General features: G+C 38.3%; 1 protein-coding gene across 5 annotated transcripts in view; it reads left to right on the top strand.

Moving 5' to 3' along the window:
• The window catches only part of UTRN (utrophin), a 389,337-nt gene that overhangs the window by 92,832 nt on the left and 280,600 nt on the right, over nucleotides 1–15,905 (top strand). For all 5 annotated transcript variants that reach the window (XM_049799497.1, XM_049799498.1, XM_049799496.1 and 2 more), the window contains 8 exons: nucleotides 2,823–2,930; nucleotides 3,546–3,725; nucleotides 5,044–5,213; nucleotides 7,567–7,690; nucleotides 9,422–9,509; nucleotides 12,024–12,259; nucleotides 12,554–12,734; nucleotides 15,529–15,674. In XM_049799497.1, the coding sequence (XP_049655454.1) occupies nucleotides 2,823–2,930; nucleotides 3,546–3,725; nucleotides 5,044–5,213; nucleotides 7,567–7,690; nucleotides 9,422–9,509; nucleotides 12,024–12,259; nucleotides 12,554–12,734; nucleotides 15,529–15,674 (1,233 nt within the window). The remainder of the gene's footprint in view (nucleotides 1–2,822; nucleotides 2,931–3,545; nucleotides 3,726–5,043; nucleotides 5,214–7,566; nucleotides 7,691–9,421; nucleotides 9,510–12,023; nucleotides 12,260–12,553; nucleotides 12,735–15,528; nucleotides 15,675–15,905) is intronic.

The following is a 15,905-nucleotide window of genomic DNA, read 5'->3' as shown; positions in this document are numbered from 1 at the left end:
TCTGAAATTTAAGAAAAAGAGTTCGTAACTCCTTATAAATAATTTCCAAGATAGCTTGCAAGATGGCCAAGAAGTCAGAATATCCATGATAGCAAAATGACAATGAATCACTAAGTGTTTGGTAATTACAGAAATTTTCCTAATTAAGGTATATGTGCTTCCAACATGGATACATGTACACAACTGTGCAATCAACTAATCAATAGATACTGTTTTCAAAATCAGGAACATAAAACATTTGGTCAATATTGCAAAGCATGCAGCTCATCTCATTTTGCTGAGTTCAGGCAAACAGTTCAATTGAGAAGAACTGTGATTTTTTTTCTTGCTTTGATATTGTGCATTTTATGTATATATTAAATATACTGCTCAAACACAAATTAACTGATGGCATAAAAAATATGGTCACAGAACTACATGTGTTAGGTTTGCATGCCTAGTACTAGAGTATGTTTTGTGTCTCAGCTTAAAATATTTGATGGCTTTTCCTTTGAAGGTTTTACTTAAATTGTTTTGTTTTCTTAAATGATGCTATTTATCACTGTAAGCTATTTTTTAAACTGCAGTACATACAGATTGTTTAGACATTTGGAAACAGTAGAACAGTGCTGATATAGCTGTTGCTATCAGTTACAGCCTGGTTTCTTTGACAGGGATGTTTTGTCTGCATTTTTGGGGGTTGCATATGTGTTTCTCCCTGACCCCTCCCATATCTATTTGCAGTATATTGATAAGCTGAATTTGCAGCTCATGTGACCTTGTTGTTAATATGGATCCAAGGTTCAGATTCTGGTTTATCCAATGCCAATTTATACATATTTCTTTAAAAGACTGCGTTGTCATATGTTGTACATACATACAGAAAATTGTGTGCTAATGTTTTCTGGCAACTCTTGGGCAAGATAAATCTCTGAGTTGAGAAATAAGGATTCCTCAAAAATCCTCACTCTGTATGTCAAGGCATGGACTTCAAGTGCTCTCAGTTTTTATGACGTTATGTGAACATGTTTCTGTCCTCTTTCACCCTTATTTTTTGTCTGGGGAGAAGTGACCACTCACTGACTATTACAGTACTGTTAGGAGTGTCATCTTTTGTTGGAGTTGATTTGTGTTCATCTTTTTTAGTTTATATGTAATTATGTTGCTCTGTAAAAGTGAAAAAAATTAATTGGTGTTTATTTAATGTAGAATGTCAGATAGCAATTAGTGAGGAAATGGAAGTTTTATTTTAGGTGGTGTAGATCAGCCCAGGTTTGCATTTGTTGTTTAACTCTGAACAATGCATTTATTACTAACAGGTTTGAATTACAGTTCTCTGTCCTCAAGAATTATCAAGTGACCTACAAAAATTACAAGTTGAAACTATTTAAAAACTTTAATACAAACATTTTGTTAACACAAAAGTAACTAAAACATTTAGGTACTATCATTTTCTATTTCACCCAACCAGATGGAGAGATGAGCAATAGTGATGCATCAGCCTTTTTGTGGCTGCCTAGAAAACTTTTGGAAACCACATTGCCAAGTCAACACAATTCTTACCACTCAGGAAACGAATTCCTCAATCAGTGCCAGATATTTCTTAGCACTGTGATAATTATGTTTCAGTTTTCTAGGGAGAGTTATCTTTGACTGCTGATTTAGCAGAAATTAATTGAATACATTGAAGGGTTTTTAAGCTCCTCTTATGCATAAAATATGTTGGCTGGGTTGCCAGCGTGATTTTTCCAGAGTACGTGGTATTACAATTTTGTTTCTTGCAGCCTTATGGCATTTCCACCACCCTCGTATTTGCTGTCTGTACATTTTGCGTATTGGTTTACATTGGCAATGTAAACTGCCTTAACCCTTTGGCCCAAAAGTTGCTGTAGTCAGTTCTGGGACAATGCCAAAAATATACAGCTACTGAGGAGCCTAGTGGCTGTTGTAAAGTGTGTTGTTCAAAGAACAAAAAGGTCTGCCTTGCTATGTAATTTTATTTTTTTAATTTTTTTTTTAACACAGATGAGTAGCAGTGTGCCAGTGGCTATGCAACTGAGTTTGATAGAGAGCTTGGTATTCTAGTCTATGGAGATGGCCATGCAGCACCAGCAATATGTTGCAACATAATATAAAATGTATAAAATCCTTCCTGATACCTGATGCCAGTTATTGCTGGAGTTTCCATAGGAGTGCTGTGTTACTGAAAGGAAGTGAGACGTAGGCCAGGTTTCCTAGAAAAAAGTGGAAGAAGCTCAAGATCCCTGAGTTGGTACTATCCAGAGCAGACCACTCCAGCTTTCAGTAGTTATTGTTGCTGAAGTTATTTTGCAATTGGAAGTAGGTACAGTAAACAGGGAGGTGACTAATATCTGAGTCTTTGACTGACTGCCTGGACTAAAAGAGCTCTGAATTATCAGTGGTGTAGCTTCTGTGAGAAAATGTTCGTGATGGGTGGTTTTGAATCACAGAGGAAGAAGGGTGGAGAGCAAAAGAAAGTGTACATACCATTTTGATATATTTAATTCTAATATAATTTTTTTAAGTCCTACGTCAGCTTTATTCTGGATATCTGGTCATTATAAATAACTTGTGGGGGCAGGGGGTGTGCTCTGATATATTGAGAAATGGTTTTGTTGAAACTGTTTGACTGGAAAGTATTAGTTCTCTGATGTGATATTTTTTGTCCCCTTTATGTACTATTTTTGTTAATGCCAGATGAAATTCCTGCATATAAAGACTGCAGAACTGTGCTTTGAATGCAAAGATCTTAAAGAAGGAATTGTCAATAGCTGTTTGACAAACTCGGTGTTTTCTTGTGCTATTTTTCTTATGATTTGCAGTGCTTATTGAAAGCTTGGTTAACTGAGAAAGAGGAGGCTTTGAGTAAGGTCCAGACAAGCAACTTTAAAGATCAAGCAGACCTGAGTGTGAATGTTCGAAAACTAGCAGTGAGTATCGCTATCCTGCTCTATCCTGTCAAATCTCATAAACTAAATGAATGGCAAACTACCAGTTTGACCCCAGTAGGAGCTGTGAATGCACGATACTTTGGAAGCCAGGCCAATATTCTTTCCTTGCCAGATTCTTTCACTTGAATTTAAGAAAATGCATACAAGTTACTCCATGGCTGTTCCAAGTTGGTGTGCCAAACTTTGGAACAGCTGTCCGGGTTTTTGACAGGGTTTGGAGTTTATTGCAGGCCACCAGTCAGCTGTGTCTTCCAAAGTGTGTGTTTGTGGTTTGTGTTTTTTGGTTTTGGTTTGGGTTTTTTTTGTTGTTTTTTTTGTTTGTTTTGTTTTTTTGTTAATACATTGGTGCAGCTTGTACCTGAACTAATAATTTGTAACTGTTACTCAAGAGATACTGCTGATGGCTCTAGGAGCTGTTTCAGGGATGTGTTCTTTTTAAGAGTGTCTGTTAGTGCTTTGTTACACAAGAGAACTATTTTGAAACCTATGATGCATCTGGCTCAGGTAGTACATCCCCCCCCCCCCCCCCGAATTAAAAGCTGAGAGGCAGCAAAATCCTTGATATTGTCTTTTTATGTTTTCTTTTAACTTAAGATTTTGAAAGAGGACATGGGTATGAAACGGCAAACGCTAGACCAGCTGAATGAGCTAGGTCAGGATGTGGCCCAAATCCTTGGGAATGGCAGAGCATCCAGTAAAATCGATCAGGATCAAGAAGAACTAACTCAGAGGTGGGACAGTTTGGTTCAGAAGCTAGAGGATTATTCTAACCAGGTACTTAACAAGGCTTTATTACTTCTTAGCTGTTTAGATGTCTGTGTGTATGCAAACCTCATTGATACTGTCAGCAAAATTGCCCAGGCAAGTTCTTGGTATCAGTCTAGAGAGGTAGTTGAGTGCCCTTTCACGTGGGGCTGACTTTATCTGCTGACAAAGCTGTCTGCATTTTTTGGTCTTCAAAACCCCAAGTTGTTAACCTGACTAGTACTATTACTCCTTTCTCACACAGATTAAGCTTCATTTTTCTGATGAGTAAAGCAGGCTTGCCATGTATTATCAATCAATGCAAATGCCTTTAAACATTATAAGAGTGCTGGGACTGGATTAAATCTGATACTAAAAGAAAACAAAGACAAAACCCAAACCCCAGAATAGATAAATAAATGGGAGTCTCATAAGCTTTTATGCTCTGTGAGTATGATTTCTCATCTGTTGAAAATAGAGTAGTTGTTTGTTTGATATGTAATGATGAGAGCCAAGCTGGATTGTTAAATGTTTATTTTAGTATTTTGAGTGCTTGGTAGTGTTTTTGTTTAGACAAAGCTCCCATTGGCTTCTGTGAGAATTTTGTTTGACAGTTTTATGACTCGTATGCCTTTTTTTTTTTTTTGATATTAAAATTTTGTTATGGTGAAGGCTGTTGCACTGATTCATGATCCATTTAATGTATAGTGAATGAGTTGTGCGGTCTGAGTAGGGGTCCATTTCAGCCACGTGGCTTTAATTTGTTCTTGCATTTGAGTCAAAGCACTGGAGAGTGCCAAATTCTGTCTTCATCCTTTCGCTCCCCCTAAATATCAAGCACATACTTAGAACTTACAGGTTTATTCCCATGGGACTTACTTTAAAACCCATTAGTGTGGAAGGTTTCTATTGACTTCAGTGAGTTTTTAAGTCAAACCCGCTGTGTATTAGCTCCATCTGAGATCTAGGTTTGTTTTTATGGGGTATGATTATAAAATACAGAATTGCATGTTAATAAACCCAAAGGACCATGGTTCTCTCTGGGAAAGAAGCAATCATGAAAGAAAATAGATATAATGCTTATTTTGGTGATTTTAGTTCACTTGGACTGGCATGAAATTCTAGTCAAACTGAGAATTTTGGTGCTTAGTTACCATCTGTAAAATGAGAGTAATGTTTTTCTCTGGAGTGCATCTATGATAAAGGTGCTTCATGACAGCTAGATGTGGTCATCTGTAGCAGTGAATGAATGGGCTTTTATGATTGATGAATAAAAGAAACTAAGCAAAAGCAATTGAGTTTGTGTTAAAAATGGCATTTAACCCTTTTGCTAAATTATTTTGTATAGGTAACTCAAGCTGTAGGAAGTGTAGGGATGTCGCAGGTTTCACAGAAGACTGCTGCAGAAACAATGCCGTTGAAGGAACAGGTAGCGGTTAAACAATCCAGACAGGAGTTACCCCCACCGCCACCCCCAAAGAAAAGGCAAATCCCAGGGGACAGTGAAGCAAAGAAAAAGTAAGTATATGTCACTGCCATTTTCCCTTGCTTACTAGATACTACATATATAAACTTGTGTCTCTTGGTCTTGGCTTTTGATTCTTCTTTTATGCAAGTGAGGAATACTTAAGTTGCGGTTGTGAGGTTGGGTTTTGGGAACAGGAAGGGAATGTTATGTATAGCCTTGTTTTCAGAGCAACAGAAAGCCTGCAGCTTCCATTAATTTCAAAGGGAAATGGGGGTGTTTTGTTTCTCGAAAAAGCAGTCTTCAGTCCTTTGTACCTCGGCTCCTTTACTGAAAGATAGAATTAATTATATTTACTTTCTTTTGGAAAAAAGATCTTTGGTTAAAAAGTGTTGTGAAAGTGCCAAGTATTTTGATTTATGTATTATTTATTTCTAATCTCCATAAAAGATATGGGAGAAATGGGAGAAACTGTACAAAAAGGGCTCAGAAACCTATTCCTCTCCCTGGTATTTAGTAACAGGAAAAATATTACAGTCATGTCTCCTTTCACAAGTACATCTGGAGTGGCTGACTGATTTGCATGTATAGAATCATAGAATGTTTTGGGTTGAAATGGACCTTAAAGACCATCTAGTCCCAACCCCCCCGCCATGGGCAGGGACACCTTCCCCTAGACCAGGTTGCTCAAAGCCCCGTCCAGCCTGACCTTGAACACTGCCAGGGATGAGGCATCCACAGCTTCTCTGGGCAACCTGTTCCAGTGCCTCAGCATCCCCACAGTGAAGAATTTCTTCCTCATACCTAATCTAAATGTGCCCTCTTTCAGTTTAAAGCAGTTACTCCTCATCCAATCACTATACTCCCTGATAAAGAGTCCCTCCCCAGCTTTGCTGTAGGCCCCCTTTAAGTACTGGAAGGCTGCTGTAAGGTCTCCCCAGAGTCTTCTCTTCTCTAGGCTAACCAATACTTAGTAACATGTGTTGCATTGCCTTTATTAAATAGCATACTTAAAACTAAAGGAATTGCTTCAAGATAAATTAAGAAGGTAAATGCTGTATATACTCATCGTTTTGCTTATTGTGCTTGCCTGAGAAAATGAGCATTTCGTTGAGGTGGCACTCGTTTAAACCTTTGGCAGGTTGTTTAGGGAGAGGATAGAGGGCTGTGTCAAGAGCAGGGAGTCACTGTGCTGGGTGATGTGGGTTTGCACAGTGAAGAAGAGTTGTTCTCTTCATTTTTCTGGAAGAGGAATGGAGGTTTGAAGGGGTGAGGAACCTGCCCAGACCCTCTTGAGAACCCTGGTCAGACCCTCTGAGCTCCGGTGGGGTTGGTGTGTGCATGTGGGTGTCCCAGGGCAGTAAAGCAGTCAGCAACCCATCTGTCCCTTCTCTCTGTGTGTCTCACGAGTTGTAGAAACTGGTTTAGACTTTGAAAGCAAAGGTATTTTGATCTGTTATCTTTTTTTTCCTAGAGTTCAAACTGTATTAAGGACAGGGTCAGCTAAAATAGATTAAACTTAATGATGCTTTTGCCTCATCCCAGTTACTTATGTTGAAACCACCAAATGACCAGTAACTAGAATTTTGCAGGTTTTCCCATGAAAACTTGGGGTGACCAACAGTGACTTCTGCATTTGTTGGTAGGCTGTTACTCCATGTTAGGATTTATACTGTGTTAAGCAGTATAATTGTAATATGGCCTGACTTGTGGTCTGTATAGTATATCTGTCCTTCTCTCAAGTTCTGTACAGTATTGCTTAATTTGGGAGTTGGGTTTTTTGTTTGCTTATTTTTGTTTTTTTTGGTGGTAGTGGGTTGGTAGCTTAGAGGTTTTAGGCATGAGAAAGTTTTATGTTGTATAGATATGTCCACTGTAGCAAAAAATATTAAGCTATAAGCTAATCTTTAGTCAGCTAAGCATTCAAAAAGAATTGTCCACTGTTACTGCCATGAGTGCTTAAGCTGCTAGTTTTTTGTTTGGAGTAAATAGTGTTGCAGGCTTCTATGAATTCTAGAACTGTAATTCTTATTTATCTTATTCCTGAGGTTTAGTTTATTACTTCCAAAATACTTGGCATTGAAAGACATCTTTTGTGACATATTAAAAGGAACAGTAATAGTTTGCATGAAGATAGGTATTAAAAAAACAAAACAAAACAAAAAAATTGCACCATGCATTCTCAATTTGCTCCCAAAGGCTAATACCATGGACATAATTTCTACTATGGCAGATTTTTGAAAGTCTGTTTCTGTCCTACCTCCTGTGAGTAGTAATATGAGAAACATGAATTTTGTGTGCAGACTTGCTGTTTTGGGATTGAGTAATGTACTGAACTCTGATTTTTAAGACAGAGTGCCTGAATAGGGAAAAATGACAAAAAAATTGTCTGACCTTTTAAACCAGGTTTGATGCTGAAAGTGCTGAGCTCTTGAACTGGATTTCAAAATCAAAATCTGCCATTCAGGCCACAGACATCAAAGAGTACAAGAAGATGAGAGAGACTTCAAACATGAAAGAAAAGTTGAAGGTAAAATGGGGAGATGGAGAGTGTTCCAGTGAACAGTATATTTTGTCTCTAAGCTGGCTGTTGGATGGAGGTGTGGGCTGATCCACATGCTTTATGGGGATTAAGTCCTTCAGTTAAATGGTTTCAGAACTGGACATGCATGGAAATATCTTACCAGCTGAACACAAATTTTTGCTGCTGTTGGGTTGCGTAATTCACAGGAAATTCTAAAAACATACATTGCTGATGTCTCCTTTGGAGTTCTGATAAATGTCTGTCTTCAGGATTAGTATCTTTTCCACTAAGCAGCGTATTTTGGCTTCATGTTTCACAGTTGGAGATGCACTTGATTGACACCACTTTTATAATTTTGGCAGAGATGGGCCAGTGGGCTGCTCAGAGACCCCCTGAATCATGCTGTGACGCTCTGCACACACTGTACCACCCAGGGTCCAAAGTGGTCCATTGTTACAATGTTTGGACACGTTGTTGTTTGCTCTATTAATTTTGCAGAAAGCCTGATAATTACAACTAAAGTACAGTATTACTGACCTGCAAGACAGAATATTTACAGGGTCCTGTGGGAGCCATGAAATAGCCATTTTATTTTCTACTCCTTCTGTTTCAGGAATGTATTCTTGCACTTTTTGGTCCTTGAGCATGCTTTGTTAATGAAGGCTTCTTGGAGCTTTAGCAGGACCTGAACCTGCTTTTGAAATCAAAGATGATACTTAAAAAATCTATAATGAGACTTCTTCTTAGTGCTGTAGCGTAAAATAGTGCCAGTAGGAATGTTTGGAATGGCAGTACTGTTGGAAATAAACCCCAAAACAACCCTCCCAATAGCTTATTTATAGATCTTTATGAATGTTTGTAGCCCTTTATAAAATAGGCTCCAACCAAATACTGGGTTCCCATGAACAGTACTGTTTTCAAGTGATTGGGCTCTAAGTGGGTAGGACAGTGTTCTTCCCAACTTCAAATAAATGCATGCTGCTTCTGAATTTACTGTAGCAAGTCTAAACCAGAATAATTACCTTGGACGTTAGTTTCAAAAATATTTTCATTTGGAGATACTTTGTTGTAATCACAGAGGATAATGAAGTCCTGGCCTTGCGGCCAATGAACTCATCTTTCCTCTGTGGATGTATTCTACCTATTGGCTCACACAGGATCATTCACCAATATGTATGACTTGAGGGAGGAGCTTGTTCCTGTAAAAATGTTGGTAGTCACAGAGGATTTCTTTCACCATTTCTTCACGAAGGAGAGTGAACCACTAGAGCTTATGAGAGTGGATTACTAGTGTGCTATAGCTCTTGCTGTTTGGACTTATAGGGAACAGGTGGTTGTTCCCTTCCACTGGAAATCTCAGTAGAGACTGTAGAGGCAAAGGCACTATTTAAAAAAGGTCTTTCTTCACTGCTTCAATTACAACTTTTTATAACAAGTGACTTGTTTTAGCTGGGTGTCCGAATATCTGATTTCACATAGCAGGCTCATCAACCCTTTTAACAATATTTTATTCCTGGTGTTTTTTGTACTAGGCTCTTGCTTGCCTAATACTTGTAACAGCTAACTTCTTTTGCATTTGTTTTCCAAACAAACAGAACCAATGTGCATCTTAGAAGGTGCTATATCCAAGAAAACTGGAGCGTGTTTTGGGTAGTAGTGGGAAAATACATGTTGCTGGGGGAAGTCAAGAAAAATTAGCCTCTCTGAAACTGTATTCTTTTGGGGTTCACTTTGTAGGTGATTGAAAAAGAAAGAGTTGAAAAAAGCCAAAAGCTAGATGAACTGAAACGAAGTGGACATACTCTTTTGGATCAAATGGGAAAGGGTAGGCAACTTGAAGGTTTTTCTGTTTTGTGATTTAATCAGATGAGTTGCTGGGAAATAATACTGAAATAAGCTCTCTCCAGTTAAGCATTACAATATATTCCTTCCCTCTCCCTCCATTTTCTTTCCTTCAGAGACACTGGTCATTTTTACTGTTACTAGTTATATGTGTTTTTTTTTTTTATTTAAGCTTATAGAAAGGAAATATTAATATTCTTTGTTTAATGTGTGTTTTCATTTGCAACCTTTTAAAGGTTATTTTTATTGAAATAGAAATAATTTCTTAAAATGGCAGTAACATGCTTTTGGGGGAAGGACTTGGTTTAATTTTAAATTGTGTGGAGATTTTAAGTATAAGTTTTTAAAATGTAACTCCCTTAAAGAAGTGGAAATTTTGAAACCAAATTTAAGCTTGATAAATATGTGTATATCTCTTTTTATTCGTAGTTTTCTCTATTTTTGTAAAAACTGTCAGTATGTTTTGATGATACAGTCACAATTTATGGCTCAAAGGCAAGAGAGAAGCCTACATGCTCGAGAAAATGACTGATTGTCAATTAAAACACTTATCCCTGGAAACTTATAATTAACATCAGTGAAAGTTGAATCTTTTAAGCTTTGCCAAAATCTTGTTTCATAATGTGACAAAACTCCATCAGTGAAATGTGACTTTCTCCATAAAAGAGCTGATCGTATCATCCAGAGTCAGTCTTTTAGGTCTGCTATGCACTTGGCTTCTGGTGAAGTTGAAGGTGAAAGGATGGTATCACGGTCCTGCATACTGACCAGCATCCCTTTTGGAAAATACTGATTTCCATTGGATTTCCCAACTGTCACATTTTTTTTTTCCAGCTCGCCCCTTTACCTGGATGCCCTAATCTGCTAAGCATCTCCATTCTTTCCCTCCTTGCCTACTACAGCTGAAGCTTTTTACAGTGGGTGCCATTGCCCTGAAGCTGATGGCTGGAAGCCGCTGATTTGACCCGGAGTTTGGGTTATAAAAATTTGTAGCAGTTTCTTGTCTTCAAACCTGGACAGAAATCCTCCCTCCTTCCCTCTCTCTCTTTTATAAACCCCTCTAGCTGTGATAGGTCATGGCTATGAAATTAGTATCTGTTGATCATAATGAGAAATGCTTAGTTAAAAAACTGTTTTGTATCAGCAAAAACTAAGATGCAGAAATTGCTTCCTAATTGTTTGCCATCTTAAACTTTAGGATATATAGAAAATAACCTATCTACAGCCCCTGCCTTTGTCAGGGTTTGCTAGAATGATAGCTTTTATCTGCAAAACCAGGCCTAGGTATACCTTTGTGGCATAATGTACAGCACTGTCGTGCATGTGTATACATCCACTTCTATCTTGGGGCATGTACAGGCTGTGCCGTAATGGCAGTGACTGGTTGTTGCATGCACGTTCCTCTTACGTGGCTGGCTGCAGCTGCTGTGCTTCTGTACTGCAGATGGGCCAAGTGTACGGCTGGTGTGTGAAGCACAGGGAGATCTATGGAGAAGAGCCTTCAAGTGCCCTTGTAGAAGCTGGCTGGCTGCCCTGACCAGAGCACTGGGCTCCACTTATGCTAAAGCAGTGCAGCAAAAAAACCCTTCCATGTGACTCTCCTCCTTATACTCCAATCTAAATGTCAGAACTGTTAAGTTCAAATGACCCAAATATGCCTTATATAAGGAAGGTGGTACCTTGAAAGAGAATCTGTATCAGAAACTTGCAATGGCAAGAATGTACTGTTGAATGCACGTTGCACTGAAATTTCTTCATATACAGCAAAATCATCAGTTACTTCTGGCACTTGAAATGAAAAAAACAAGGAATGGGTGGGAGGTCTCTTCAATTTGGTTGCTGCATCCTTAAGCAATGCATTGATTTGTCAAAAAGATGGTGTAGCAAGTGCTTCATGTAGTCACTGGCAGCGGGAAATAACCTCGTGTTTTGTCGTTGTGCTTTTGTACCTATTCATACTACCTAGTTATTAATCATGTCTGCATGCAATGTGACTTTGTTAGCCATTGCTCCCTCTCTTCCCCAGGCCAATAGGATTTCTATCTACCTTTTCAATGAATTTATTGCTGCCTTCCAACTTGCTGCTTACCTTTTCGTTTGTGGAGTCTAGAATCGTTTAAAAAAACCCAAACCAATTCATTGGAAGCTTACTTAAATAAAGCTTATTTTACTTAAATCTACATATCAACATTTAGATACAAATTATGATGAAGAGTGTCATGATGGTCAAGAGTCAGGTCATTGTTATAAATTCAAATGTTATCAGAGGGAAAGAATGGAAGTGGAATATCTCACTTTTCATTTCACTATTGATGTAAAAATAAGAAGCTGAAACCCTGTTAGTAGTAAGTATAGTTTTATGGATAGTGGATTTGGAATCAAAGCATTTTGCATGTTGATGTGAATGTGCACCTGTATCTGAAGAGAGGAAAGGTTAAATGCTTGTTAACCAAAATATGTTGCAGTTAATATAACAATGATTTATATGATCTTTTAGAAGGACTTTCTACAGTGGATATAAAAACTGTGATGGAGAAAATATTGTCAGGGTGGAAAGAGGTGGTTCAAGATCTGGAAGAAGTGGCCAGAAAGATAAAGTACCAGGAAGATATAAATGCTTATTTTAAGGAAATGAGTGAGCTTGAGAAGACTGTAATTGAGAAGGATGGCTGGCTTAAAAGTAATGCTTCTTCAGCATCCCAGCCCTCAGCAGTCCTGAAAGACTTATGTCAGGTAAGTCTGGCAAAACTTCTTAATTTTGATTGGAAGCTGTTCGGAGCACAGAATACCCCAGGAGCACAGAATACCCCAGAGGAGCTTAGCCTAGTCAGCGTCAGTAAGGTAACTCAAAATTTCTGAGGCATCCAGGGCATCTGATCTGACGGGAAGATTTTGGTACCTGTGTCACAGGAGTACTTTAACATTGTTGCCCTAGTAATGCAGAGGAGCTGTGCTGCAGTAGCTTACTAAAGTCTTTGTTTTAACAAGGCAAGTGTGAGATTTGGTTTTGTTTTTAATCTTTCACAGGGGGAGTTAACTAATCTTGTAAGCCTGAGTCCTCGGTTGGAACACCTGAAAGCTACCTGCGGGGAACTCACCTCTCAGCCCATGTCTCCAAACTTCATTCAGGAGAGCTTGAATGGTTTTCTCGATCGCTTCAAGTTGACTTGTCAGAAACTAGAGGAACGTCACCAGCAGCTGAAGAAAGGTAAATATCTATCTATCTATCTATATATGTGTGCTGTTTTTTTTTTAACATAAGTTCTCCTAATACTTGTGTTCTGATTTTTTTTGTTGTTGTTTCGAGCTGATTGAAAACTCAGTGAATTCTGGTAGAGTTTTCCTACTGATTCTGCAAGGATTTGGGTCAGGCTGACAAAATCTTTTTATACACCTGAAAGCGTATTCGTATGACCTCATCTGTGCAGACTACAAAAAAATTTGTTCCATGGTGTTAAAAGTGATTATGCAAGCATGCAACATTCCTGAAACTACATTTAAGGAATTAGCAAAACATATTTAAGGTGGATAATATAGTTTGAAAAGCTGTGTGTCTTTGGAACTTACAGAAATAAATAATAACACTAGAAATGAAAAATGGAAGATTAGGAGAACTTCGTAAAATTGAAGTGCACATGTGGAATTTATTCTTTCATAGCTTTGTTGAGCACATTAGTCATACATAATTCCTTTTGGAAGTTTCATCTTTGAAGTGATTTGGAATCTGGCTTGCTTTTCAGGCACTTTCTATGTGTTTTTTTGTCATATTAAAAATTTCACTATGAGCATTCAAGCTAGTCATGCTGGCTTTGAAAGGATTTTAGATGTTGTGCACAAAATATGTAGCTCTGTTAATATTTTACCACTGAATAGTAAGAGCACAGACCTCTAAGGAGATTTTTTTCCTTAGTTTTCCTTTTGTTTCCGAGGAATTCAAGGAAGCGTTTTGCTAATGGTCCCAAATGGAAGAGCATTAACACTTTATTTTGTATGTAATAAAAATAGGCTCAATTACTAAACTTTTAGGCCATCTGTATAATGTGTTGCACCAGGCCTGCATGCTTCAATTATACCCATGCAGAAAACTCTATGAATAACGTATGTCTGCCACACCGAAATTGCAGAGTTTGCTTTCATTCTTACTGTGAGGAGTGATTATTTTATGACTGTTCTGAGTTCATGTACTTTCGAATAATTTTATTGGTATTGTGTTTTTCAGTAATTATTAAATGATGTGACAAAAATACTCATTTTTTCATGCCACACTTGACTTGAGGAGTTATTAGTATATTTGAACCAGTTATTACTCAGTTAAAAACACCTTAGATACCATAATACGTTAAATTTGTACTTGTGTATTTTTTTGAATGATAATTTCTCTGCAGATTGTAAATTGCTACAGAACAGAGGGAAATGTCAGTTTGAGGTTTCTCCTGTTTATTTACAGCATAATTTGAATTGCCATAAGTTAAAAGAACTTCCAGAGCCATGTAACTGGGAGAAACAGCTGGTGGTGGCACTTTAGCATTTGTGAACTTGGCAGGCCTTGACAGAACTCCAGCTCCTTTCATGGCTCTTCTTTGAGGCTCTGAAAATTCCCTCATGGAGTGCTACTCAGTCCCATCTCTGCAAACATTTTTTTAATGGGAATTGTGACTTAATTTTTTTTTTTTTTGTCAATGGGAGGCTGTTTTAACTATTGTTCTCCTTCATGATTTGCTGTAGTTTAGTGACAGTGCACCTATTTGCTTTTTACTGAATTCTTGCCCCCCCCTCCCCCCTTGATCCTGATGTTTTGAGAAGAGGAAGCTAGATAACTCTGATTCTCTCTAGCAAGGCTGACTCATTCCTTAGTTATAAATGGTATGACAGTTCTGACAGTAAGCTGTTGAAAAGCTACCTGGTGAGTCAGAACAAGGCTTAGATTAATTTTCACTTGTGGCAGTAACGAAATTGCTTAGGAATCCAAGGCCAGAGAATGTGCATACCACAGTACAACTCTTACAGCCAAAATCCTGTTCACTGCAGTTTTCTAAATCTGACCGTTTTCATTCTGAAATTCCAGAGTGAGGTGCTGCCTCCTGCTTGGGATTCCACAGAGGGCTGGCTCGAGCAAAATCTGAGATTCAGTCATAGATTGCAAGCAAATACTCCATCCAAACTTTAATTCTCTTTTCAGTCTTTCCAGATAGTGTCTGTGTTCTGGAAAAAGGCTGAAAGCTGCTATTTTTATTTATTTGTGTGTGTGTATATATATATAAAGTGGAAAAAACCCACACCAAACCAAACCCCAAACACAAAAAACCAAAAAACCAAACCCTACTACTATACTAATAAATATTCTATGTATTTGTGTTTATATATATAAAAAAATACTAGCTTATATAGTTACTGTATGTAGTATGTATATTTAACTTTATACGTAACACATGGCTATTATATATGCTATACTTTATGTTCTTTATATAGTAGATACTTCTCTGTGTGCTTGCATATAAGTAGTAGATATGTCTGGAACTTTTTACAATGAAAAATGCTAAATTGTGGGGATTTAGGCTTGCAAAAGCCTAAGTACTATTGATTCCACCACCCCGCCCACCCCAAGAGATTAAGGTGCTTAGGTGTATAAGAAAATTCTAAAAGTGGGATTGAGTGTTTAAATCTCTTTTGTTGTTGTTGTTGTTTTGAGGGTTTTTGTTTGGTTTTTTTTTTGGGGGGGTGGTGGCTGTCGTTGTATATTTATTATTATATTCTATATAATACATATTTATGTTAGATATATTTTTAATATTTTTTAAAGGAAAAACTATTGCCATCAGCAGAAGAGTTTTTTAGCTCTTGGAAGGTCTCGGCAGGATTCAGTATACAAGTATATCTCGCATGATTTCTTGTTTCTAAATGATCCTGATAGCTTTGGTTACGTGCACATCTCTTATAACTGGGGTCTCGTGTCTATTTCCTTACCTTCTATTTTGTTCCATTATTCTTTCTGATGATGCCAGAGGCAGAAAGTCAGCCGAGCCAGGAGTACGTGGACTCCCTGCAGCGGCTGAAGGACACGCTGAGCGAGCTGGAGAGCAAGCAGCAGTCCATCGCCGGTGGACTCGGCGAACCCAGTAAGGTGGAGAAGGCCCTGCAGCAGGCAAAGGTAACTCTTACCTGCGCGCTGCAGCGAGGAAGTCGCTTTTCCGGCTCCTGCCATCCTCCTTTCTCCTGCCGTGTTTTCAGTGGGGTAACTAAAAGGTTACTCGGAGGGAAGTCAGCCAGGTAGTGGTGTGTGGAAGCGGTCTCTGGGGGCTGCTTGCTGAAAGCTGGGTCACCACAGGCTGCTGAGGGACGTGTCCAGGCCAGGGTTGGGTATCTCCGAGCCTGCGGACCT

The sequence above is a fragment of the Accipiter gentilis genome, chromosome 5 (genome assembly GCF_929443795.1).
Source record: "Accipiter gentilis chromosome 5, bAccGen1.1, whole genome shotgun sequence".
NCBI classification, from domain to species: Eukaryota; Metazoa; Chordata; class Aves; order Accipitriformes; family Accipitridae; genus Astur; species Astur gentilis.
This window is presented reverse-complemented; position numbering and strand designations above follow the sequence as displayed.